Source organism: Dermacentor variabilis, chromosome 6, assembly GCF_050947875.1.
Source record: "Dermacentor variabilis isolate Ectoservices chromosome 6, ASM5094787v1, whole genome shotgun sequence".
Lineage (NCBI taxonomy): Eukaryota > Metazoa > Arthropoda > Arachnida > Ixodida > Ixodidae > Dermacentor > Dermacentor variabilis.
In genome coordinates this window covers 173,642,254-173,667,678 of record NC_134573.1, presented here as the reverse complement: position 1 = coordinate 173,667,678, position 25,425 = coordinate 173,642,254, and the positions used below count along the sequence as shown (strand labels likewise).

Below are 25,425 nucleotides of genomic sequence, written 5' to 3'. Positions count from 1 at the left end.
ATCAGCAGCACTGTTATACCAAAACAAGAAACAGCTCGTGAGTGGTGTGAATGTGAATGCCTTGGGCGTACCTGGAGATCTTTTAATTGGTTCGCATTGTTGAGTTTAACTTCCTGAGGATGGACAAAATAGAAAGCGTGATACACGACACGCTCAAGGGTCTGGCGATAAACGACGATGCAGCCGATATCATAGACTACAGCCTCGCCGATCAAGTGGAGGAGCTTGGTGAGTTGGCTGTCAGCGTGTGGTCGCTGTTTCGGATTTCCATTGCTTCGCCTTTGACAGTTTTAATGGGATCTTGTGTACCAGGAATGGGATAAAAATGTAAGCGAAACGTTTCCAAGTATTGCTATTTATCTATAGAACCAAGGAAGATAAAGTGACAGTTAATTTTAATAGTCCCGGGTCTCTATTTGTGAGCATGGTGCGATGTCCCTCATACGAGGAACTTCGCATTCCAGCATGGTGTAGCAGGTAATCACCTGCGTGGTGCTGTTTTTTGTGGATTTAAATATTGGCAGTGTTCCACCATTAGTGTATTTTGTTATTCCCTAGCTGCTAAAGGAATCGAGTCCGCCGTGCTACCTGACTACAAACCAGTTGTCAAGAAGTCGGTGACTTACATCGTCGCTGCAGTCGCCATCAACGAAAAAGGCGAGGTCCTTATGATGCAGGAAGCGAAAAGTTCTTGCGCAGGCACGTGGTACCTGCCTGCTGGACGAATGGAGCCTGGTGAAAATATCATTGTAAGCTATTGCCTTTTCTAAATTCCGCGTTTTGCCCTTTAATACCCCTGTAACGCAGGCATATTCAAGCGCGCATGAATCGACTACGATCGAATGCTGTGCAGATAGATCGCTGTTATACGTTATTCTCAAACATGCTTTACTTGGACGCTTCGCGCTGCGTTCGCATTCAAAAATTCGATCCAATGCTGATCGAGCTCAATAAGGATTAGAAACGCATGTGACTAATATAAGTTAGCTTCCTTTCTGTTATATGATCATAGTCAATTCCCGCTGTCCGCTTTTCAGGAGGCTGCCAAGCGAGAAGTTATGGAAGAAACCGGCCTAGATTTTGAGCCTTCTACACTTGTGATGGTCGAAACAGCGCAAGGCCAGTGGTACAGATTTGTTTTCAGTGGAACGGTAGTCGGTGAGTGTGAAACTTTGTTGTTCATCTACAGCTTTTTAATCCTGAGGCGAAAGCTCTGGCCTCAACTTCACAGATTCAAAATTTCAGCTAGCACATTTAATTAGATTTTCAAAGAAGGGGAAGCATCAGTGAGATGACTTAGCCACAGCACTAACATAATTATTTAAGTACCAGCAAACTTAAACAAAATGTAACTTGAAGTTCGAAGTTTATTTCAGACAACTAGAAAAAAAAATGTTTAATAGAACTGGCAAACAGGCAAGAAAGCCTGACATTGCACCTGCCTCCTCAAAACCCAAATTCACCCCCAAAATGACATAATACTCAGTATTACAATGTCATAAAAGTTATAACAGTGCAGAAAAAAAAGATAATTGCCATATGACACAAGAAGTACATCAGTACAGTAACGCTTGTGTACATAAATATACGTAAGTAAGAATTACCACATTTAAGTTACAAGAAAAGCATGCAAGTCAAACTAAAAAGATGACAATATGAATGCAGGCAAATGACAGCAAGATTGATTTTCGCGACTTTCAAATGACACAAAGTGTAAAAAACAAACAGCAAATACTTTTTGACAACATTTCATTTCACTTATACCCTCAAGGCCTGTGAAGGCTTTACAGAGAGAGAGTGTTACAGGTAAATTTGAACAGTAAGTATTACACAAGAAAAAAAACAACATAAACATATAATTTCATAAATAATTCAGTAGGAATACAATGAGCAATTACAAAAGCTATAAAAAAAAAAGGCCAATATATACAAGTACATGAAACCACATTCTAGCAAGTAATGTTGGTTAAGGCATCATGGAACAAGAAATTATCGCTGATGGATACAATGTTTGCGGGAAGGTGGTTCCACTCTAGTGACGTCCGAGGTACGAATGACTGGGAAATAGTATTTGTGCTACAAGAAGGGACGTGAACCTTGTAAGAATGGTCGATGCGATGAGATATGTAGTGTGGAGTATGAATAAATACATCACGCAGTGTTTTATGGTGAAAAATTTTGTGAAATAATGATAAATGGGAAACTTTACGTCTGGCTGCAAGAGATGGAAGAGAAAGGCTAGTTTTCATAGCTGTTATGCTGGCAGTTCTGTTATAATTCGAAAGAATAAAATGAACAGCATTTTTCTGAACTAATTCTAATGCGTTAATTAAGTTTAGGTTATTAGAGTCCCAGACTGATGTAGCATATTATAATTTTGGGCGTATTAATGTTTTATAAAGCAATAATTTCAAAGGGTGTGGAGTCTTAAAAATGCTTCGCCTTAAGTAACCAAGAGTGTGGTTAGCATTGTTTACTATATTATTAATGTGGGTTGTCCAGGTAAGGTTGTATGTGATATGAATTCCTAAGTACTTGTGCGAAGTTACCTGCTCTAAAGGAAGGTAATTTAAATAGTATACTTGAGAGACGTTATGTGTCCTAGATAGATGCATAGCTTTACACTCGTTAACATTTAATTCCATTAGCCATAAAATGCCCCAGTTAGATATTATATCAAGGTCTGATTGAAGACGGTTAGTATCACAATCTGCAGTTATTTCTCTAAAGATAACACAATCATCAGTGAAGAGATGAATGTTAGAAGTTACTTGTGAAGGAAGGTCGTTAATATATATTGAGAACAACAAAGGACCGAGAATTGATCCTTGGAAAACTCCGGAAGCAACAGAGCACACCGGCGAATTGCAGTCATTAGCAGTAAAGTATTGTGAGCGATGAACAAGAAAACCTTCAATCCATTGTAAAAGAATAGCATCAATATTCAAATAGGGACTCGAAGTTTGTGACAGACTTAATTTTGAGGAGCCTAAAAATATGCAGTCAGCACATGATGAACGATCAAAAATTCGATGCAACTGATGAGTGAAGGATACGAGTTGAGTCTCACATGAGTATGATTTCCTAAAGCCATGTTCTGCAGGTGAAAAAAATGTGTTATCTTCAAGAAAGTCGATGAGGCTTGTGAATACAATGTGTTCTAGCAATTTGCAGCACATGCTGGTAAGTGAGATGGGGCGATAGTTGGTTGCTATGTTCTTGTTACCAGATTTGTGGATTGGAGCCACCTTCCCAACCTTCCACTGATAAGGTAAAGCGGCAGTGTTGACTGACTGTTGATCAATTTTGGTTAGTATAATAGAACTGTATACGGAAATGTTTTTAGGAACTTAGTGTTAATTGAGTCGAAGCCAGGTGAAGAATTGTAGACAAGTTTGCCAGTAAGTTTAGCAACACCAGATGTATGAACTATTACAGGGAACATGATTGGATAATCATAGTTACGTAACTTGGGAAGTTGCTTATTAAGAGCTCCCGAAAAATTTTTGAGAAAAGCTTCGTTAAGGTGAGTTGCAGCACCATTCTTAGGAACAGGTTGCCCAGTAGAGTCATCTAATAAGGTTAAGTTATCAGAAACAGGTCTAATTATTTTCCAAAATTTTTTAATGCTAGTTTTAAGAATAGATGGAAGAGTAACAGGAAGAAAAGTACGTTTAGCAAGTTTTAACGCTTGAATATATTCGTTAGAAGCCGCCTTGTAAGCCATCCAATGAGAAGCACTCGAGGACAACTTAGCTGAGTGGTAGATACGCTTTTTATGGTTAGAAAGTCGTTTAATGCGAGTGTTATACCAGGGGGCTTGTGGATTAGAAGTTAAGATACGGCTGGGAACATATTTGTTCATTAGTTCATTTACTTTATGAGCAAACATGTCCCAATTAGTTTGCGCAGAATGGTCATCAAAGTTAATCAGGAATGTGTCAAGAAACATATGTAACTCGCTGTTGATGGCCCCGAAGTTTGCTCTCCTATAGTCGAGTATTGTTTTGTTTTTCCTGATATTTTTCGGATGGTTGGCAGTAATGGTAAAATACATAGCAGAATGGTCACTTAAAGGCGGAAGGAAGGTAATGTTGGAAGTTAGTTTGGGTTCAGTAGTAAGTACTAGGTCGAGAGTGTTTGAGATTCCGAGTAGGTTGAGTGACCAATTGTGAAAAGGAAAAAGTAGAACATAAATGTAAAAATTCTTTGGCTTGAGACGAAAAAAACAGTAATAAGGAGACTGAGTGTTCCATTTAATGTTTGGAAGTTTAAAGTCGCCTAATAAATAAAGGGGCGATGATGGAAAGCGTGATGATACATTATTAATTACATCATGCAATTCGCTAACGAATGTGTAACATAACCAGCCAGAGTTATGTTATATTTACGTAGAACTTTCCTTGGCAATGAAGAGAAAGCCACGGGGCCAGAGCTTCTGCGTATGTCTTACCCTGCCAAGTAGTCCGGCAGCATTTGACAGCGCTTTTGGTTTTTCTTCCACATGTAGTCGTTTCGCATTTGCGCAGATGCAGAAAGTAAAAGCTGCAAAATAACTTCAACACTCAGTGGTGTATTTTGTCTTATTTAGTGGTTGTAAATAAGGTGTTTATGTTTTCTCTTCGTTAATTTAAGCTAACACGGATAGAAATGTGGGACTTTTTAAAAAACACTCTTGCTTTTGTGTGCTTTGCCCCCATAGCTTTCGCTTCATTGCCACAGAAAGTTGCCCAAAAGTATAGCTTATTTCCTTTGTGTAATGGCAGAGGTGAACTTGTTTTGAGCATTGGTGTCTCTCGGTGAAACTATGTTTTGGAGTCTGAAAGAACGAAGGGCAGGTGCAGGTGTGTTTCTGTGGGTGTAGCTGGTACTAAATTCTTCAGTGTTCACTGAGAATAGTTATGTACAGTGATATGCAAACAACTCATAATTGCCTACTTTGTACTTTTTGCACTGCTGGCACCATCATTCAAGCCCAGCTCAAAAGGATGTGAAGTTGTGCTTTTGGTCTTGGTCTTGAACATAGGCATGTTTGAGTGTAAACTTGGGCAAACGGACTAAAAGGAGCACCTGTCGTCTTATATGTTCCTTTTACTATGCTTGTCCAACTTTGTGCTCAGTATGCTTGTCATTTACACCTACGGTGTTGCAAAGCTTATATTTGTTTATGACCCGCCGTGGTTGCTCAGTGGCTATGGTGTTGGGCTGCTGAGCACGAGGTCGCGGGATCGAATCCCGGCCACGGCGGCCGCATTTCGATGGGGGCGCAATGCGAAAACACCCGTGTGCTTAGATTTAGGTGCACGTTAAAGAACCCCAGGTGGTCAAAATTTCCGGAGTCCTCCACTACGGCGTGCCTCATAATCAGAAATTGGTTTTGGCACGTAAAACCCCAAATATTATTATTATTATTATTATTATATTTGTTTATGACAAAGTTTATATTAATAAGCCAGTGATATTATGACCATTACCAATGGTGATTAAACCTTGGGACCTCCTTCTGTATATGCACAACCGTGTATCATTCCTAATGTATGTAATAAACTTGAAATTGAAAAAATTGATTTGCTATTTGCAGGGGGAGAGCTGAAGACGGTGTCGAAGGCAGACGCAGAATCGCTGCAGGCAGCCTGGGTTGGGGATGTGGAACAGCTAAGTCTGCGTTGCAGGGACATCTTGCCCGTGATTGAACGTGCCCGCCTTTACCACAGTACTCATGCCAGCCAGCCATGGCATCCACCTATCTTGCCAGCCCTCAGGCCACATGCCAAGCTCTGCCTGCGCCTGGTCACCATCATTCGCAAGAAGGCCAAGTCAGTATATAGCACAGCCTTTGCTTGTGCTAGTTGAGTGCTTGCATCATTTGTTGCATAGGCTATTTTCTACACGTTCAGGCTTGTACAGGTTGTATTCTCTACTGACCGCATTTGGGAGTCTACTTTCATCTTTGTGCAATAAACTGTCCACTGCAACACGTCATTGGATTGATGGCAATTTTGCCCACATATGTATCCTGTCAGTGACTGTCAGTAAAATATCCTTAAAACAGATTGATCCAGCATGTTGCCCAAGCTCAGCCTTAATGTAGGCTGAGGGCTGTAATGCAATCATTTCCAAGAATTTGATAAAGAGTTGTAATCAGGATTCAAAAGCGCAATTAAAGACTATTGTAAAACGATTGTAAAACTCATTGCATATTGGTAGCTATAGCATGACCATTTTCAACAATTCACTCTAGTGTCACTGTTGTCTTGATGTCATATGTTTTTAGCAAAACACAATTGCCACAGCCCACATCCCTAACTAATCAGTGTCATTATTTTTGTAGTACCTGTATGTTTTACGGCACTTACAGTGGCAGATTTAGACCCTTTTACAGCCACATCACATCTACTATTAGTAAATAATTGTCCACACCATCCACAATACATCGTTAGCATTACCATTTGTCATGGCACTCTTTGGCCATACCTGGCCCTTGCGTCATAAAACACCACACATAATCATCATCATTTTCAACAATTCCTAACCTAACTCATTCTTGACTTAATCATGCTATGTCAGTACACATCAGGTCTCTAAAGCATGATCTAAGGCTTTCACTAGTACGCTTCCATGCCAAATGAGGACAGTGAAAAGCATAAGTGCTCCTGGCAGATGTGCGGTTGTCAGCCATGCACATTGCCTAATATGTGAGATGCTACCCGGGTAACTTGCAAGCATCACATTACAATGTCTAAGCAGTTATTTGTAAATGTAACATACTCAGGGTGTCAGAACAAAATGTTTTTCATTCTGGTTTTAGTTTTGTTCTACCAAAAAGTTCTGTTTTGGTTCTGCTCTGGAACGGGAAACAAAGTTATCCGTAACAGTTCAGAATTGTTTTGGTTCGCATGCAGAAATTTTCAGAGCAACGTAACAATAAAAACATAGTATTTATTTTTCTCAGTAAGTGAATTATGAATTTGTAGATCATGCTCAGTGCCCTGAGTCAAGGCCTAAAGCATAATCTCAGAAGCAGCACGTTATCGAGTGTACTCACTGAAATGCGAGACCGCTGTTCCGATAAAACAAACTTAAACGAACGTAAATAAACAATCAAATTTCAGTAACAAAGTCTTGTACCCGTAGAAAACAAAATGATGAGCTCTTCAGCACACGAGCCCTGGGTTTTGCTAGGTTGCCGAACTGCTAGTGCACCTAGCGGCAGGCTTAGATTAGTGGAGCGCTCGATTGGCTATCGCTCGCACTATCCCTGCCTGAGACACGCACTTATTCGGACCTCTGAGGTATGCGCTAATGCTTACGTTGCCTGACATTGGCTGTTTCATATTGCCGACTTTTCCCTATAACCGATAAAAGATAAAAAAAAAATTGGTTTCACTTTGAAACAAAATACTAATAAATAACATTTCGCTTACGTTATTGTTCGGATCAAAAATGGCATTTCTTTTCGTTTTTCGGTTTTGGTTTCATTCGGTTCCAACGCACTGAACAGACTGTAGGTAATACAGTGCTCATCAGAAATACTTTCTTTATAGCTGTATATACATCCTAGACCTCACGATTGCTTTCTACAAGTCAGTGGGAGGAATGCTGTGTACTTCTGAAGTAATTTTCTTACCTATAGCAGATTGATTTAGCCATACACTAGCTATGATGTAAGGGAGAAGGGTAAGGGCATTTTGCTTGATAAAGGCCTTGCCATATATGAATTATTCAGTTGTAAAAAGAAACGGGAGTCAAATTACGACACTGTGTCCATACACATTGGCTGTAGTATAATTAAACTTTAGCAAAAGAGATTGGAAGAGCATAGCAGATAAAGAAAATAAAGAAAACTGGGCAGGCTCAGATTGTTTGAAGAGGAGTTACTATGATAAGCAGTTAACCTGAAGAAGTTGTCATTGCTTGCTTCACTTCTTGCATTTGCAGGAGCTTCGTCTTTGCTCTGGCATTAGCAGAATAATTCCACTCGATTCCACGTCAGCCATCTCATGACTTCTGTACAAGCTTTGTATTCACCCGGCCTTCAATTGCTTCAGTTTTAGCGCTTTAATATGCCAGATAAGATTGCCTGAAGTCTTTTAAAATTTGCACTGCATATCTTTAGATGTTTGACCCTCTCCATTATAAATCTTACCTTTGTATCTCTTCCCATCTACCTTTGGCAGCCACTCAAGGCTGGAAACATGATCGTGACTATGTGACATATGTTGCTTAGAAACAAATTTGGTTTCCTAGGACTTACTTGCCTAGCACAGAAAGCTGGCAATACACACCTTTGTGCAATGCAGACCCAAATCGATGAGATAATCAGTATTGATCAAACAATAATAAATACTCTAAACAAGCATTATCACTGTTACAACACAAAATGCATTAAAACAGTAAACAGCTTATGCAAATTCTCATTTATTATGGTTGACATTTATGCAGCAACCTCCTCCACGTGCTTGTGTCCGAGAAGGGTGTTGCACACCTGCCTACCTGTGAGATCAACCCGTCTCGGAGCATTCACACTGCACTCAAACGATTCATCCAGGTAAACTCACGTTTACCCATTTACGCTCACCTAACTAAACTATGGTGCAATTTTTGTACCACTTTTGCGAGAAGTTCCTGAAAAGTCAAGACCGTACAGATAGAGGAACTACCATATAGACTCATGTAACGGCTGCATCCTCAAGTTGGGAGACCAAAATTTAGAGAAATGATTTCCAACAGAGAAGAAATTGCATTCGATGTCCTGATGCTGCGTGCACGCATTGGTGAATTTTCGCACGCTGCATACTTCCATGTGCCGATACTAGATGACAAGAGCTGCGTTAACCTCTAATGCAATGGTACATGGGTGCATACAAGTTGCTGGCTGCTTCAGCGCCATTTCGACCACAAGGCTTGGTCCTGTGTAAGGGCTGCACCTCGTCAAAATTGTGAAGAAAGGAAACACGGACCTTGCCCTGGATTCGGCAGCCAGCAAGATGGCCTATGCAATCTCCCAGCGATCGCAGGGTCGCCTAGCTTGCTCGTTTGCTTCCGTTGGCATCCATAAAATCAAATTGTATTGCAATTTAAGTGCGACATAATTGTGTACACATTGTGCTGACCAACATAGGCACTTTATTACGAGCTGCATGCAGTCATGTCACAAGTGTCACCAGATTTGATGGCCCAGCAAGCTAGGCCTGCTGGCTGCTAGTTATTGGGGGCTGTCAACGGAGTCGACACTGTGGACTTGGCCTTGCAGAAACACATCTACGCTGCTTGCATAGTCGTGTTTATATTGGCATCTTTTGTATCGTATTTTGTATGGTATTTAGCCTCATGGTCCTGAAATTTTGGGGGGAGGGGGGTGGCACTTGACGTCCCTCCCTCTTGCCACCTCTTGCAGGTACCCTTGGTCACATGTGTTCAGTGTCCCAGAGAAGTGCGTAAGTTGCAGGACAAACTAGCAAAGTGATTACTCTAAGTCTGGGCCAGCTTCCCATTCGCAATTGTTGCAGAATTTGGGAAATGCGGAATATCAAATGTGCCATGCACCGTATGGCAGATGACATGTTGTTGTTCATACACAGCATTATTATAGTGGTGTCTGGGACTGATGACAATGGACATTAAGCGTAAGTACATTTCGATTCTGTGGAAGTAAGATTCACTGGAAACTGAAACCGCGAAAGCGCGTTGCCGCTGAGAGCGAGAATACCTTGTGAGCGGCGGTTATAAACAAGCTAAGAGCAGCGCCAATCAAGATAGAAATCAACTTCTACCGCCTCTGCAAGAGAGTGCTGGCAAAGAGAAAAATGACGTTTAGCGTGCCTCCGTTGCGATCACGCGGCGAAACCGAAACCGCAAAAGGGGTGTTGCTGCAGTCTGCTCGACGCACTGAAGCTAGAAATGAGTTCTGTTTATCTCCCCAAGAAGGTAGCACAAATTTCAAACGCTTCTTGTAAGTCCTAAGAGGTGGCAGCACCTCCCAGTAAGCATCCATCGCCATTATGGTGCGAAATTTCAAACGGAGGGTTGAAACCGTACCCGTATGGCAAAGACCTTGCAGGACAGAAAACCGCCGCCGTACATGTACGACAAAAACCTTCAAAGGGTTAAGACCAAGTGCGTTTCATTGTGCTGTAGAGGGGGTTCAGAAACGACCGATCCAATTTTTGTGGCAATGCACATGCCGTGTGGCGATCTTTTTTGGCGTTTAAAGATAGCCCGCGAAATATGAAATAAAACCTTGTGACTGTGCTCGTGCGCTATCGTATTGCAGTACTCTCAACTGTGCGTCGAGCCTATCGCTTATCAGGGACGACAGCGCCTCCTTTCCTTGTGCCACCACCGAAGATGCTGACGCGCTGTGAAACTGCTGCTTAGAGCCGCGGCTGCTCACTTTGTCACTGTCCGCATGCATGGTTCTTTCGCACAAAGCGTGGTTGAGGGCGCTGCATAAGTACATTATACTCTTAGAAAGTCTCATGCTAAAGTACTTGCAATAATCATCAGTTATTAAAATTACTCCTGAGTTGCAGCTAGGAGTAAATGCAGCCCACCAATTCATTTCTTTTATCAAACTTTTTGAGTTCATACTTATTCTTGAAGTGAGTATTGTTGGTCACATTAAAAAAAAAGTGTTTGAAAAACAAAGTGCACAGGGTGTTGTTTTAAAGGCACATATTCTTATTGATCCTTCCCTAGCATTTGCATGCCATTCTGAAAAGAGCATGCAGGCTTTCATTTTCATTTTCTACTGTTTTTACTGCGTGTATCAGTGCACTACTTTGCAGACACGATCATCACTGTGTAAGCACAGACCATGCGTGCTTGTTTGCAGTGCCCATAACTGGTTAGGATTCTTTCAAAAGTGATGAAAATTGAAAACTCTTTAAAGCTAATGTGTACCCTCTTGTAAAATCATTGTAGCATGATTTGTAAACTGGTATCTGCAGGCATTTACAGTGTGCACCAGATTTCAACTTCACAGCTAGTCAGTAAACTGAAGGTATAGTAGTGTTGAAGACTGCAACCATACCACTCTTGTCCGTTTCACCTCACCCATAATTATGTATTTTAATTAATCGTCATCCTTCCTGGACTGAGTTCACTAGTTGTGTCACTTCATTGGCAGCGCTATTGTATTGTGAAATTAGTCTGACACTTTCATTTAATTCCTGTTGAAGCCTACACTGGATGCAGAAAGAAGTGAATTTTGTTAAAATGTTTCATCTAAAGTAATTATGCATTGTTGGCAGGATAAAAGGTGTAGAGTGGAAGCTAATGACTGTGTGTATCTCTGTATTGAAAAACCAACCGCTGAACCAGCTGCAGTGATGTCATGAGGCATGTCGTGGGACTACACAAAGGCAGTGCAACAGTTTTCTTTTTCCTAAAGTTGATTGCAGTTTTGAATGTATGATGTTGTCTATAGTGTACACAATGTGCAGTGCTGGCATGGTTCTGCTTGCTGCTTTGCATTGTAGGTGTTTAGTAACAATTTTAATCGGCTATCTAAATAACTCATAAGTAAACAGATAAATTGATGTTGATTCATGAAATAACTGCACCTATAATCAAGTAACTCAAGTATTTTACTAGCCCCTTAGTTTCCCTCTTGATGTCTTGATTTTACAGGGATGTATTAGCAATTTTTCTGAAGCTAGCTCTCAAAACTGGAGAATGTGAGAAATTTATACCTATGCCCTATCTGCCTTTGCAAAAATGTTTAGAAGGGTTCAATCGTATCTTGACTAGCTTTCCCCTGAGCCAACAATGGTGATCCTAGGAGTGCTTTGTGAACCTTAATAGCATGTTGCTTGAATCATACAAAATTCTGACGGAGGGTCCTGTAAATACTGTTACGAAGAGGAAGCCCGATGCACAAATGTATTTGTAACTATTTACATGGAGAAAGGTTAGTGGTAATTGTGCAGGCTGGTACAAATGTTGCAGCTCCAGGAGACAGTCTACCACTTCCTCTTTGTCTCCCTCTTGTGCGCACGGTGCTGTTCAAGTGCACCATGACATAACCCCTGGGGCTGGAGCACCGTCCCTTCTTTCTAGAATGATAGCGAACTAGATGAACAGTATGGCTTTAAGCGGGACATATGGACGACGTCAGTTCATAGCTGGGATGACCATGGCATGTCTTCAACAGGGGGGATTTCATAGTTTATGCCACTTAATTGTCGCAATACCCAATAGGGCCCGGTATAGCGTGACAGTAGTTTTTGGGACAGGCCGACATGGTGTCTTGGAGTCCACAGCAGAGCTAGATTTCCGGGAGAGAACTGAAGGTTCCGGTGGTGACTGTTGTAGCGAGTCTTTTGTGACGCCTGAGCCACTGTAAGTCGATCACAGGCAATCTGGCGAGCCATACGAGACCGACCAACGGTGTTATAGGCATATGCCGTGGTATGTTGCGACACCTTCATGTTACGACACCGAAGGTAGCAAGGTGTCAAAAAGCAGAGTGGGATGGCGACTAAACAAGAGGTAAGAAAGGCGAGAAACCCGTGGTATCATGAAGTGACGAATTGTATGCAAATGTCATGTAAGGCAAAGTGCTGTTCCAATCGCAATGGTCTTCTGAAGCGTCCATAGACAACATCTCTGTAAGGATGCGGTTTAGTCAGTCAGGCCGTTTGTTTGTGGGTGATATGCGGTTGCGAGCTTCTGTTCGGTGGAGCAGGAATTAAGTATGTCTTCGACAACTTGGAACAGGAAGTAGCGGGTTCGATCTGTCAGCAACTGCCTTGACGTGCCATGGTGAAAAATCATGTTTTGAAGTAAAAAGTCTGCTGCATCTGTAGCACAGTTGGTGGGCAGAGCACGTGTAATGGCATTGCGCGTCGCATAGTCTGTGGCAATAGCTATCCATTTCTTTCCTTTTATGGATGTGGGGAAGGGGCCAAGAAAGTTCATGCTGACATGGAAGAAAGGCTCCGTTGGAACATTGATTGGAGGAAGATGGCTGGCAGGTTGTGCACATGGACTCTTTCAGTGCTGGCAGGGGTCGCAAGTTGCAACGTAACGTCGCACAGAGCGGTAAAGGCCTGGCCAGAAGAAGCGACATCGAACTCTGTCGTAACTGCGGCAGGTGCCAAGGTGTTCGACAGTGGGTGCATCATGAAGCTACATAGAACAGTAGAATGGAGATGATGAGGCACAACTAGCAGTAAATCTGGTCCATCATAGGTGATGATGTGTCGATAAAGAATGTGGTCATGGAGCACAAACATTCTGATTGAGCGATCTGATTGTCCTGAAGTCAAGTGCTCAGTGATGGTCCAGAGGGAGTTGTCCTTTCACTGCTCAGTAACAATGTCGCGAAAGTCAGAAATGGCCAGAAGGCAAGTGTCGGCATCCTGTTCGTCGTTGCCAGGAGGATCGACTTGATGACGAGACAAGCGGTCGGCATCTATATGTAAGCGACCAGACTTGTACATCACAATGAAAGAAAAGTCCTGAAGTCTCAGTGCCCAGTGATCAAGGCGGCCAGTTGGATCTTTCAATGACAATAGCCAGCACAGAGCATAGTGGCCTGTGATGACAGAAAATAGGCGGCCAAACATGTAAGGGCAAAATTTAGCCACTGCCCACACTGGAGCGAGGCACTCACGCTCGGTGATAGAAAAATTGCGCTCTGAAGGGGACAAGAGGCGACTGGCATAGGCAATGACATGCTCGACTCTATTTTGCTGTTGGGCGAAAACAGCACCTATGCCATGGCCACTGGCGTCTGTGCCAACTTGAGTTGGTACAGATGGATCAAAGTGGCCTAATATCGGAGGCGTTGTTAACAAGTGGATGAGGGTGTCGAAGGCGTTGGCTTGTTTGTGGCCCCAAAGGACGCCGTGTCCTTCTTGAGAAGGTCAGTCAGTGGGCGGGCGTATCCGCAAAATTTTTAACAATGCGATGAAAATACGAGCATAAGCCCATGAAGCTGTGCACATCTTTTGGTGAGCAGGGCACAGCAAAGTTCGTGATTGCGTGAATCTTATCAGGATCAGGTTGTATGATGGCAGCACTGATAAGGTGGCCAAGAACTTTGACTTTGCAGGGTTCAAAATGGCACTTATAATAGTTAAGTTGAAAGCCAGCCTCCCTAAAGACTTCAAGAATAGCAGCCAAGCAACTGAGGTGGCTGTCAAACATGGGGGTAAATACAATAACATCGTCCTGATGACATAAGCAGGTTGACCACTTATAGCCAGAAGGTGAGAGTCGATGATTCTTTCAAAAGTTGCTGGGGCACTGCAAAGTCTGAAAGGCATAACCTTAAATTGGTAAAGGCTCTCCAGTGTAACAAAAGCAGTCTTCTCATGGTCGACTTCATAAATTGAATCTGCCAATAACCAAATCGGAGGTTGATTGAAGAGAAGTATTTCGATCCGTGAAGGCAGTCAAGAACGTCATCAATCTGCGGGAGAGGGTACATATCCTTTTTCATGACCTGGTTCAATTGACGGTAGTCGACACAAAATCGTCAGCAACCATCCTTCTTTTTGGCCAAGGCAACCGGCGATGCCCAAGGACTCGAAGAGGGCTGAATTACACTTTTGGTTAGCATCTTGTCTACTTCAGCTTGGATAGCACAGCGTTCTGCATGAGACACGTGATAAGGTCGTCGGCGGATAGGACTAGCATCACCGGTGTCAATCCAATGGGTAACAATGGAAATCTGTCCCAGCGGGCAAACCTCGGAGTCAGAGATGTCATGATAAGACACCAGGATGCGACAAAGACCCGCAGCTTGTTCAGAAAGCAGGTCTTGAGTGATCATCTTCTAAAATATGGCAAGATCAGATGTTGTGGAACTGATTGGACAGCAGGTGGCTGCAGACGAGCATGGAACATCTAATACAGGCTGGTACAAAGGCCACAGCTGCAGGAGGCAGTCTACCACTTCCTCTTCGTCTCCCTCTAGCACGCACGGTGCTGTTCAAATGCACCGTAACAATACCTAGTGGCAATATTTTGCTGAATGTGCCAAGAGGTTAAACTAGCTGTAGTTGAATTTTGATCTAACAAATGCAGACTTGATGGATTATCAGATATAGCAAAGTAGATCAAAAACGTTTCCCGCTGATATCAGTATGTAACGAATATATGTGCTTATAACGAATACTGGGTATGAAGAAGGTGTTTCAATGTTGGATGTGACTGTTATAAGTGAGGCGTGGCTGTGGTAAGTTCTGCTCAATTTCTGTTTCCAGAACATGTTCAGCTCAGAACCACCACCTCACAAGCCACTTGGTGTGCTCTCTCTGGAGCATAATGGAACTGCAGGAGGAGGAGAACAGGATGGCATCTGCCTTTGTGTGCTGGTATCGTGCAAGGCTTCTGTCGAGGAGGTGGCGCTGACCCCGGGATACACCTGGCTCGAAGTGAGCTCACCACTCTCCGAAAAGCTGCTTGCGCGCACAGGCCGGAACATGGCAGTACACCTGAAGGTGCAGTGAAGGCTGGCAGTACGGTGGCTGGGATTACTTAATGCGAACTGGCACAACTTATTGTCACTGTCTTTCTGCCTTCTGCCTTCTTTTTGGTACTTCCATTTGTTTGAGCGCCGATTGCACATCTGAATGTAGAACTGGAGATGCTGCACTGGTGCTGCTGGAGTGTGCCGGCACATCTTCCTGTAACTGTACCATCTTGTGACTCTAAAGAGACAAGCGTCTACTTTCACAGTTTTCACAGTTAATAGTCACAAGAGCCGGTGCCTTTATTTTTATAAGTTCTTTACCATTTGTCTCAAGAATCGTGGTAGGAAAGCCAGCATTGTGGTTTTTATCGAAGTGCCGTGTGCCGGGAATAGGGAAACTGATAGCATTAACATTAATGACGCAGGTGAATGGTGGTAATCACAGAGCACTTTCCCTTCCATTGTATGACTAACGTCATGTAGCCCTGAGCTCAACTATTGTTCTGTTTCTCTGGCATGGCAGTCAAGATCATGCTGATTTGTTCACACCACCTGATAGATCCATTTAATATGCATCACCTGTTCCCATACGCAATTTTGGGCTAGTGTATTTTGCTGTTGCTTGTTGTTCCTTTGTTAAGTAGCAAATGTAGTGGCCTGCGTTTCCAGACTACATACAAGAACTCACCCCACTAATGTTATCATATTGATGAAAGCTTTCTTTTGATGCTTCAGAACTTAGTGCGAACGTGTCTGATGGACGTGTGTCAATCATGGCAGGAGCATGTGTACATTTAGAAGGGTATGCGGCAGATGGGAGGTATGTTGTGACTTCCTTTGCACTGCATTACTGACTCTTTCAAATAGAGAGGCATTACTCCAACTAACCATCATTACCTCACGTATCCTTGACTCTCTGAGGTTTCAGCTGATTGTTAACTGAAGGTGCTGCTCTTGTGTGGTGTGAAACGCACTCTTGCAATTGAGTTTATGTTTTGTGAACCACTTTATGTTAACTTGAAGTGATCGCAGTAGTTGAATAAGGGGTGTCACTGGAGCCAAGGTTCTGACAACTGGACTTGTCCTTATTAGGACAACTGCTTTCCTTGGTCGCAATTGTGTGATGTTCTAGATGAAAACCAGGTATGCTACAGAGACTATAGTGGTTCACTACTGTATGTTGCTTGAAAGGATTGATAAAATTAGAGCATGAAATTATTTGGGTAGGAATGTTCACATGACCATATATACAGCCGAACCCACTTGATACCAGTTTCAACAATATATTGTATATAACAATGAAGAGCCGATTCACCATCAGCTATTATAGGTATGTGTTCTATGGTTAAAAAAAACCACTCATTATAATGCTCCCATGTCGCATTATTGTTATTAACAATTAAATCTGACTACTGGGTGTGTACGCCGAGAGAAAAAAAATTAAGCAAAATCTGGTAAAGAAGAAAAAAAGAAGAAGGAAAGGAAAAAAAAGAAGAGCGCAAGGCACTTTGCTACGCCCACCTTGGTGCCACTCCCACCTTGGTGCCATGCACCCCACACAGCGTGCCTTCTTTACATTGCATTGTCGGTGTAGTGCACCCCTCTCCTGTTTCCCTTCCACCCTCTCGCCGACATCGGAGGGATGGAAGGGAGATGGGCAAGTAAGGCATGCTGTGTGGGTATGTGACACAAAGGCAAGTGTAGCAAAGTGACTCGCGTTTCTTTTTTCTTTGAGGCAATGCGACTAACACGTGCCTCGCAAGGTATGCATCACCAAGGTGGGTGTGGTGAAGCGGCTCGAATGCTTTTTTCTTTTCCTAGATTTCGTGTTTCATTTTGTTTCGGTACATGCACCCAGTGCCCAGATTTAATTGTTATTACCAATATTTCGGGCCGGGAAGATTGTAGTAAGTGGTTTATTTTACCACAGAACACGCACAAAAGTTGAAGGTGCAGCAGCTGTTCGCTGTTACATTCAAGTACATATTGTGAAAACCTGTAATGCTATAAGTGGGTTTGACTGTACGTCTTTCTGTCTAATTAAAATGTTTAAATGTTTGTCTCCTCAGCTATTATTGTGCAAACTGGTTATAATGATTATTGGTTGTAACGATGGAATTTTTTTGGCACTTGAATATTGCTATAAGTGTGTTTAACTAATGTCAAGCTGATATTATCTTTATTCATCATATGTGCATATTTAATTACATGGCGAGAAGACACATGCTGAGCTCAAGTTCTCATTACATTGCTTATAGGAAGATGCAGGCTGTGGAGCAGCATATTTTTCTGATAAGAGATCAAACAAAAAATTGTAATTTTGGCACTAGCAGCATCACTTGTGTCACTTACCGGTATAAACACTCTCCTACCTCTTAACATGTTCTTTCTATGCTTGTGGGAGCAAACTGTACAAGATTTATTCATTCTGCACCGATAAACTGCCACAGTAGTCAGAAGAATACAGTCAACTCTTCTTACAATGGGCCCTGATAATCTGACAAAGAACGTTAGTTTTATCTTAAGTCCGTAATATCTGAAACGCCTCACTCCCGAAAATTTGGACGCGATATCTAACACCGTTATTGCAAAAAATGAGTGACGAACGTCCAAAGCAAAAAACAACAACTAAAATAGTCGCAGTTTCGCCTGAAAGGCGAAGCGTCGATTGTGATAGCAAATTAGTAGACAGCTATGCGAAGTAAGGATAGTAGTTTTATCTCGCTTGATGACCACAGGAAATCACCGTCAAAACATTGTAATGAGGAAGCACGGCAGAAGCAGCTAGTGAATTTACGTATGTGCTGTGTCTCGCTTCAGCACAAACTAAACGTCGAGAGCACAGTGTATATGAAGCTACCGGCACTGGGCGCACTTTGTCCGCATCGCAGATCGCTTTGATGATGAGGCCCGTGAGGGCATGCACTTTGTCCGCATTGCCGATCGCTTTCAAGATACGGCAGCCGTGCAGCCTCACCGTAAGCAGCAGCTGCCAAAATGGAACGCCCCCTCTCTTTTGCCTCACCCGGTTCCTCGCGCGTGCAATAGACGGCGCATTTCTGCCCCGCCTTCCTCTCTATCGTGCATGATATTGAGCCCCGATTGTTGGCTGACCCTCGCAAGTCAATTGTCATCCCGTATCGACACAGCAAAAGTACATTTTATACGCCCGTATAAAAAAAAAAGCCACTAATTTCATTCACTGTAGCCAATAGTCCGTTGTAGCGCAGCTCGTTAAAAGCGAACTTCGTTGCATTAATAAAATAGGTAGAACAAACGAAAGTTCAAATGTCGTCCGTTATACCTGAAAGTCTGTTGTATGCAGGTCCATTGTAACCAGTGTAGACTGTATTACATCAAGCTAATCTTGTAGCACTGTTTGCTAGAATTATGATTTAATTTGATGCACTGAATATGCGTAAGTGGCAGATGAACTGCAAAATTGAGCTTTTAAAAATCTGGTGGTGAGTGTCTTTCTAATAGGAATCTGAGTCGGTGTTCATTGGATGTGGATGAGCATTTAATATTTGAATTGTCTTAAATTGAGTGCATGCAAGTTATTGCATCTTCTGTGCATTTACTTAAGTGGCACATGGAGAATCTCGTTCATTCATATCGTTCTGTATGATGCCTATCAAAGAGAAAGGACCTTAGGCGTATGCTGTTTCCCCATTTTATGCATTAGGGGAGCACCTTTTATTATGTTGTGGCATGTTGTTGGTGTCTTCATATTTAAGTTGCTTGTTAAACAATGGATACTGTGCTGGCATGTTTTTCATTACTGCCTTGGAACTCTTTGGGAACAGGCAATGTGGGTAAGCTTGCTTTTTGTACATCTCTCAGGGCTAGTGATTCGTGAAGAGATTTCTTGGGTGAACAGTTATAAAGTCTGCAGAATTGCAGACGCAAGAAGCGGCCAATGTGGGCACTAATATGACGTTACAAAATGTTGGAAATGCCTTTCAAGCTAGTGAACACTAACTACTCCATAAAGGTACTTGAAAAACAGTGCTCACATGCTCCTGCAAAACATTTTCTTCACTAAACACACAAAAAGAAAGAGGAGTAGCAATGCAGTGCTAATTCTTGCTGGGGAAAGTATAGCCATGAAAAATTAGATGCAGTCTTTTCCAACTTAATTCATAAGAGGAATACCATGACAAAATGCATCAATGTTGGGTTGTATACGAACTGTTAGTGAGGAAGGGGAGCTGAATGAAGTTAAATCAAAATGTAGTAGCAGTGGTGAAACAGCTGCGCAAATTGCACCAAACTGCACCGAGGGTGGGCTTTTGCGCCATCCTGCGCGAAAACTTCATTTTAGCCGCAAATTGTGCAGAGCCTGCGCCAAAACGAGCATATGAGCGAAACCCTCCTTCCGGCGATGCTTTGCAGCTAGCAAAACTGAAATCAAAACCAACAACATGCTATCATCATCATCGTAGAAGGAAGCAGAGACCGGTCAGAGTCGGCCGGTTTGTCATTCCCGCATTTTTCTTGACAGACTTAAGTGTGGTACCGCTATGCTGTCTTGCTGACACTTTATTTCGGTGTTTATCGAAGCCGTGTGATACTGTGGAGTTTGCTAAATGAGGCTGTCACATTCTAGGATTAAAGGTTAGCTTTTTCAATGTCTGTTGGTGATAGCAGGGTTTTATGAAACAGCCATTGTGATCTGAAAAAGCATGTGGTGAATAGTTTAGAATGGTATTAGCGAGCACATGTCAGCTTTCACACGTCTGAGTTAATGAATAGATTATGATTTATGATAGTAACACCAGTTTTACTGCTCGTATGGATATGGGACTGGTTGTTAATTTTGGCATTATGTATAAGCACTCAACTTGAACACATGGGGACCGCCGAGAAAGAAAAAGTGAACCGTGTGAGTATTCGTCGCTGGCCTAAGTGTATTCTACAGTTTTATGTATTTTTGAACTTATTTTCTATGACCAGATATCACGACCAATTTTCATATCATTTCGTACTTGCGACTTAGCTATCAGTGCGCCCGAAGTTCGTGGCCTGTCGGAGTAGCCTTTCAATAGCTATGGGGTTGCGCTGTTGAGCTCGAGATTGCAAGGTTGCTCGCGGCTGTGGCGGCCTCATATTGATGAGGGAGAGAGGCAAGAATGTTTTGAAGGCAAAAATTGCAAAGGTGCAAAAATAAAATTTGTTTGCACAACTTTTTTATGTTGTGCAGTTCTTTATTCAATTCAACCAAATGAGACAAAGCGAGAACCTACGATATCGTTTATTGCTTTTGATAGCTGCAGATTTATGAGGACTGAGGTCGAATATGGTACACGGTGAGAGCCGCCACTTCGATGGGGGCCACCGTTTGTTGACGCAAAACTATTGTGTTGTGAGCAAACGCAAAACCCTCTTTGCATCTCGCGCAGGCGCAGTTGCTCTGATGCCAATTCTTTGTTAGAAAACTGCCTTATGTGTGTGGCATGACATGAGTGTATTGCATGATGTCATGTTCATCGCACATGTGCATACTCGATTGGTTTTGCAGTGAGCCTTTGCTCACAAGCTGTGACTGTCACATTGTGATGAATCCTTGGTTCATAAACTCGCGTTTGTTGACGATCTGCCTATGGTGCCTTCTCCACGCCATATCGGAGAGTCGACGAACCCGGCCGCAGTGCTTTTTGTGTGTCACGGTGTGAAGGAACATTGCATTCTTTCATGACTGCGCTCACAAGGTGAGCCTTGCGAAAACCCGTCTCCACAGCATATCGATTAAATCAATTAAAATTTGCGTGTTATATGGTAAGCATATGTGCGTTCGATCCTGCACCAAAAGTGCTTGCTGCTGCTCCAAATTGGCTTTTGCCTAAGCCAGGAATTGCACCGAAATCTGAAATGGCTGTTCCACCACTGAGTAGAGGACCAGTGGCCCACCCGGCTGATACTGTCGTTGTTGTTGCTGCTGCCTCAAAACATGTCTCGTACCCACGAGGGGGTCTGGCTGATGCAGGATATTCTCCGTGAAAAAGTGATGATGATTATCATATTTTTATGCTTGCATGTGTGCTCATGGCTAATCAATCTGGCAGCTGCTCTGAAATCATCCCTAAGTTTTCTGGAGCACTACATGTATTGTCGTCTCACTTATTCCGGCTACTCTGTGATGTTTTAGAAAAGAAAGGTAAAAAAAAAATGAGAGGACATTCCAGTATGGTGATAGGGCTGATTTTATTGGTACATTATTTTTCTATATTTTACTACGGAGACAAAGCTTGTGTCTTGGTTTGGTGTTCATTGTTAAGGGATGAAACAATACAGTAAGAAGCATTTTTTAAAAAAATAATCCAATTGTATAAAACCTTGGGTTGTTTTTTAGTAGATGTACTTGGTACATGCCTATGATCATTTTGTTCTCTGGTTGTGATGCAGGAATAGTAAGCTTATGAAAGCAGTGATGGATAAATTATCTCCATTATATGATCATAAGCAATGAATATTAAGGTGGAAAATTGGGCGAGCTAGGGAAGGTTCAAGTAAAAGCATGAATGAAAGGTACTTTGTTTTTTTATTGTTCATGTGCCCCTCTTCATCCCATCCCTTTTGTGCCTTGGCCATGAATACATGTCAACTTGTTTTCTTCCCTTTTCTTTTTCTGATGTGTCTGAAAAAAAAAGTTAATTTAGAGGCAGTACGGGTAGAAAGATTAATGGCCTCAGGTTTTATTTAGTGACTTAGGAGCTGACATAAGTTGGAGTGGACTTATGCAACTCGGAATAATTGATTCTTTCTGTGTTTTGTATAAATAGCGTTGTACTAGCCATCTGCATGTAACCAGTGACACAAGTTATCACTTGTCATCCATATTTTGCCTGAGCTTTAATATGGAACACCACATCACGCTAGAGCAGTGTACAAGTTTCAGAAACATAACTTATCCCCGTTTAACAAGCAAGACAGAGAAAAAGGCATCTGAAGATTATTTGTGCTGCGCTCACCTTTTCACAATTAAAGTTGAATTCACAATTTCACAATTAAAAATTAAAATGTATTTCACATATTTTATTAAAAGTCCGAAATTTGTCTTGTATGAAAAAGACGTCATCTTACAGATGGCTTTATCCAGCGAGAAGTTTCTGAATGCATCTTCTAGCAAGTAGATTTACTGGCAATCAGATCCTGTCTTTGCTGTGCCCTTATGGGGTCTCTACTTTTCCTCGTTCATACTGAAATAAAAGCAATGCCCTGCATTCACTTGGGATAGTGCCTATCACACTTAACCCATAATTGTGCCGAGATTTTCGATTGACATGACCACAAGATTGTGTGGCATAACCATAATCAAGGAGGCCATAGTAGCGGTGCATTGGTATCATTCTCTGCCACCAGACAATGCCACTGCCCTGTAAGCAATGAGATTCTCAGTTTTTTTTTTTGCTTTTGCTGGAATAGCCAGTAGCCATTGCATTTATTCTTTTGTAAGAGCGAAAAACAACACAAACAATTTTTGCAAGGGGACAAATTGCAGGCTTTAGGCTGCAAGTACAGAGATAATATTTGGCTCTGATACTTGCTAATGTGTTCATCAAGGAACTATGTTTATTTGCCATATTCAGGAAGTGTTGCACGGTTCCTTTAGAAGCCTTGTTTTCTACTGGTATTTGCTTTTCAACATATCCTGTAAACAGAGCCTAAGGAGTGATTTATCAATAGGTGTTTATGATGTTACTACACTGAATATATACTAGAGGTGTATCCCTCATTTAACAAACTTAAACCAAGAGCAGGTAAGCAAATCATATTGCTGATAATTTCTTCCTTTCCGCACCGGTGATACATATACAATACTCTTAAAAGGCTGCAATTTTATCTCACCTTTTGAATATGTCTAAAAAAAATTGCTGTTCATTACTTTAGAAAAGAAGAAAACATTTTTGTTCCATTTTGTGTATAATTACACCTGTGTGCTGTTTTGAGTGCAATTTGGCTTTGTATAGCGCTGCCTGTGTCTTAAATTTTGTTTTTCTGCAGTGTTATTAGACCGTATCTTGCTTTGGCATTTTCTTTTTGATATCATCATTTTTTTCTCCCCAATTATGTTGAGTCATCATATCACACTGATAGTCACATTCTGAGGTTGGCATTCCTAGCTGCTTCGCTGTGGTGACGGTGATATTAAATACCAGGCGTTTAGGTTTAGGTTCTAGAGTGAGTGTTCTTTGTCATCTTATGTTGTCAAGCAGTTAAACCAGCAACTTTATTTTTACTTCACTAACATGAATTTTTTTGAAGAGGTTCAATTTCCATTTTCATTTTGCTGCTTGGAGTGTTTTGCTTAAACTGTGATAGCACATGTGGGCAGTGTTTGTATTTGATATGAGGTCTGCGTGAGTGGTTTTCCCTTGGCATATCTGTTTGCACAATTTCTACTCACTACTATGCATTCAGAGATATGACGTATAGTTAATGTGTTATGAAGTGGATTACTGTGTTCTGTGTTGATTGTTATTGACGAGCTTTGGGAAATGACATGTATTTATTAATATTGCTGCAATATTGACTTATATTTATTGTTTTGACGTGCCTGCTGATTGAAGTGCATTGCTTCTTTAACGCTTCCTTGAACCAGCTCACAGCAAACTCACATGGATCGGCCGGTGCTTTCTTCATCGTTTTGTTCTGCAGACTGTGGTGTATTTTGTACCTACTCATGCCAGACTGTAGCGCAATGTGTGCCTTAAAGTGCCTTAAATGACTAACATGCATATTGTTCAGTTTTTCATGTGGCACTCTCCTCTTCATACTCATGCTGTGTGCAACGTTCCTGCCAAACATGCTATAGAGTCTAACCTCGACATAACGACCATGAGTATAATGAGTTATCAGATATGATGAAATAGCACTAATATGTTTCTTACCAATGTCAGCATGTAATGAATATATGCCTATAAACAAAAATTGAATATAATGAAGGTATTTCTGTCAGGTGCGATTTTGTTATAACGAGGTTTACTGTATCTGAGTATGCCGAACTGCACAAGAAAGTTGCATTCAGTTTGTGTTTTTACAATTATTTAAGTGGTGACTTTGTCTGCAGCACAATCGTCTGTTGGTTAAGGCAATTTACTATTTCTTCACAGGCCAGAAATTCCAACAAGATGTAACTCTCATGCATGCTTGAAAGGAAATCAGCGTGAGACTGCTTAGTTACCATGCCATGCCAAAATGTTCTACAATTAATTATTGAAACATGCTGAATACTCATTCACACGTCAGTGTGTTGCAAGAGCTTGATAACCTCGTGTTCATTATCTATAGGCATGTCCAATCATCTTGCCTTCATATGTTTGTTTCTACGTTATTGTGGTGAAATGGATAGCACTATATACACCTTGCTCTTTTACTCTTGTTTTGTGATGGGAACCATGTGGCTATCCTAATAAACCTGTTATTTATGGTCAAGTGGGTGTGCTGATTTCTTTCTTTGTCTAGTTTCTGACAGATGACCTTTGCTGCATGGAATATGAATAGAGAATATTTGCTTGCCAGAATTAATTGTTTTAAACTCCTGGGTATGCAGGAAAAAAATGTATATCTAGATGGCTTACAGGTGATCATCACATTTTGTGAAGAAGAATGTGCAGCAATCTTTGACTTTCAGTGTGCTTGTATGAACGTTCCAGCATACGCAAAGAGTGTCATGCCTTAAAAACTTTGGGAGTTCTCATGGCCAAATTTTTCTGTGAGTCTCTATCCCCTTTAAGCTCCTTCAGCAGCCAGCAGTGATGCCGACACTTATTTATATTGTTAACAGAGGGTATCACAGAAGTTGATGGGCATCCTAAAACTTATTTTCAGTTGTGCTTTACAATGACTTGTAAAGCTACTTATATGTGGAATTTGTTTTGTTTATGGCCTGACAACTTGTACAGGTGTTTTGTGACAACTGTAGTAAAGCTGCTGATCTTCAGTGATAGTGCTCCCCTAATGAGGTTGTATGAGTATTTAATCTAAACATGAGCACTTTT

General features: G+C 41.8%; 1 protein-coding gene across 1 annotated transcript; it reads left to right on the top strand.

The window, feature by feature from the left end:
• Window positions 1-24,859, top strand: LOC142585823 (8-oxo-dGDP phosphatase NUDT18-like). The gene is made up of 6 exons (XM_075696846.1): window positions 1-228; window positions 559-749; window positions 1,038-1,158; window positions 5,582-5,816; window positions 8,443-8,548; window positions 15,216-24,859. The coding sequence occupies exons 1-6, from the start codon at window positions 120-122 to the stop codon at window positions 15,459-15,461; spliced, it is 1,008 nt and encodes a 335-aa protein (XP_075552961.1). The 5' UTR covers window positions 1-119; the 3' UTR covers window positions 15,462-24,859.
• The last annotated feature ends 566 nt before the right edge of the window (window positions 24,860-25,425 follow it).